The following is a 2262-nucleotide window of genomic DNA, read 5'->3' as shown; positions in this document are numbered from 1 at the left end:
GGGTAGGCAACCTTGGCTCTTTTATGACTGGTGGACTTCAACTCCCAGAATCCCTGAGCCAGCCTGGCTCTGCTTGGAAACCTCTCCCTTTCCCCTCAGCATGGCTGGCTCAGGAATTCTGGGAGTTGAAGTCCACAAGTCATGAAGGGGACCATAGTTCCCCCATGCTGGCTCAGGAATTCTGGGAGTTGAAGTCCACCAGTCATAAAAGAGCCAAGGTTGCCTACCCCTGGGCTAGGAGACTCACCAGCCTGCTGGGAAAGAAAAAAGCTTCCCTTGAGCTCGCTATCTCCACCCAAAAGGTGCTTTTCCACTTCGTTGGGGTTTTTTTTCTTCTCCCCCTTGAAAACGTTTTGCTTCTCATCCAAGAAGCTTCTTCAGTTCTTCAGAAGCTCCTTGGATGAGAAGCAAAACATTTTCAAGGGGAAAACATAAAACAATCAGGAAAGTCCGGTTGCCTTTTGGAAAAGCACCTTTGGGACCTCCGTGACCTGGATGATGGGGAGAAGCTCCATCGGCATCTCAGGGTTAGCCACCGGCCCTCAATGAGGTTCTTGTCCTCCACTCTCTTGAGAAAGAGGATGAAGAGTCTTGGAATCTAAAGCCAACAAACGAAGTGTGTGGGGTGGGGGGACCTGCTTCAGCAAGGCCCAAATCTGTGTGCAGCACACAAAGAAGGAAAGCTGACATTTTGCCCCGGGTGGATAAAAGGGTCACACCTTTGCTATCTGGCCAGTTGTGTATCTGATTTTCAAAAAGACTCACCGGAAGACAGACTAAGCAACTACGGTTTTCAAAAACGGAAGCCCATACTTGAAACCATCCAGGGTAGTTTTCTAAGCCTGAGTTCCTGGCTTTTTTGGGGGGGGGGAAGAGCACACTGAGCTAAAAACGAGAAGGGCTTCCCAGTCCCCAAACATGGCTCCCCTAAAACAAAGGGGGAAAGACACGACATACCCCCAAAAGAAACTCCAGCCAAACACGCTTGGAACCCCTGAATGTGGGAAAGGGGAACGGCGTCTCTGTATCTGAACGTACCCCAATTTGTCCCTGCAGGGGCAGCACGGGAAGCAGGGGAGGAGAGCAAATCAGCCTTGTGAGGGGTGCCCCCCTGCCTTTGGAGTCTCATGCGGAGGAGCGGGGGGCTCCGAGAGGCTGCCGCTGGGGCCCAGCACTGGCTTGCCAGCCGCTGGGGGGGGGGAAGACATCGGGGTGCTGGTTGGGGGAGCAGCAAGTTAACGCATCGACACCAATCGGAGGGGAAGCAGGAGGAGGAGGAGCGGGCTGGTCCGATGCATGGGGGGGGGTTCCGATGCATGGGGGGGTCATACCAGGCGGGCCATCTAACTACAAGCAGCCCTCAGCCAGCGGGTCTCTGTCTGTCCTTGGGTGGCTCCACGAGAATGACCGGCACGGCCGCCTGGGGTACTTACGTCGCTCATCAGACCCTTGAAGACCACCAGCTCGGCTTTGAGCCTCTCGATTTTCTCATTCAGCTCCTCCTGGAGAGCTTCGGCTTCCTGGGCTTCCTAAAGGGAGGAAGGAGAGACCCCCCATGGGAGACGCAGAGGCAGGAAGGAGACCCAAACGGTCCGGCTGAAGGCTAATCTTGGCCCCACTGAACCCCCAGGCTTACTTGAGGCAGAGCGCGAGTTTCTCCCTGGTTCAATCGGGTCATACTTTTTTGGGGTGTGCCAGCCCCCGTGAATTTCTCCCTTATTTTCCAGAGGGCGGTCCACCTTCCTGCCTGCCCGTCATTGCTGGCAGGAGACCTGTTTCCAATCTGCAATGGGTCAGCCCCCGTTTGTCCCACTCTGGGATTCCTTACTGCGGACAGGAAGGACTATCCCAACCAGGGCAGCAATATTACCTATTTTTCAAACCTGCCAGCTCAAGTAGGCGGCCTGAGGCTGCTCTCCTGTCAACGAGGAAGAACCATCCAGAAGAGCAGGGGGTCTCCAAACTTGTCTGCCTGGCTGAGGAATTCTGGGAGTTGAAGTCCACAAGTCTTAAAAGCTGCCAAGTTTGGAGACCCCCTGCAGAAGAGGAATGGCTACCTCACAATTAGCTAACTATCGTCCGGTCTCCAACCTTCGCTTTGTGGCGAAGGTTGTTGAGAGTGTGGTTGCGCAGCAGTTCCCCCGACACCTGGAGGAAACAGTCTATCTAGACCCGCTCCAGTCGGGCTTCAGACCGGGATACAGCACGGAAACGGCATTGGTCACATTGGTGAATGATCTCTGGAGGGCCCGGGACAGGGGT

The 2262-nt window shown here is 54.9% G+C and overlaps 1 protein-coding gene across 1 annotated transcript in view; it reads right to left on the bottom strand.

Moving 5' to 3' along the window:
• Positions 1–2262, bottom strand: part of IFFO2 (intermediate filament family orphan 2) — a 15036-nt gene that overhangs the window by 6341 nt on the left and 6433 nt on the right. The window contains exon 2 of the mRNA XM_015828223.1: positions 1434–1529. Coding sequence (XP_015683709.1) covers positions 1434–1529 — 96 coding nt within the window. The remainder of the gene's footprint in view (positions 1–1433; positions 1530–2262) is intronic.

This window comes from Protobothrops mucrosquamatus, unplaced genomic scaffold, assembly GCF_001527695.2.
Source record: "Protobothrops mucrosquamatus isolate PMUCROS unplaced genomic scaffold, P.Mucros_1.0 scaffold4337, whole genome shotgun sequence".
In the NCBI taxonomy this organism is placed as follows: Eukaryota; Metazoa; Chordata; class Lepidosauria; order Squamata; family Viperidae; genus Protobothrops; species Protobothrops mucrosquamatus.
Note: the sequence above shows the minus strand (reverse complement) of the source record. Positions and strands in the feature narration are given on the sequence as shown.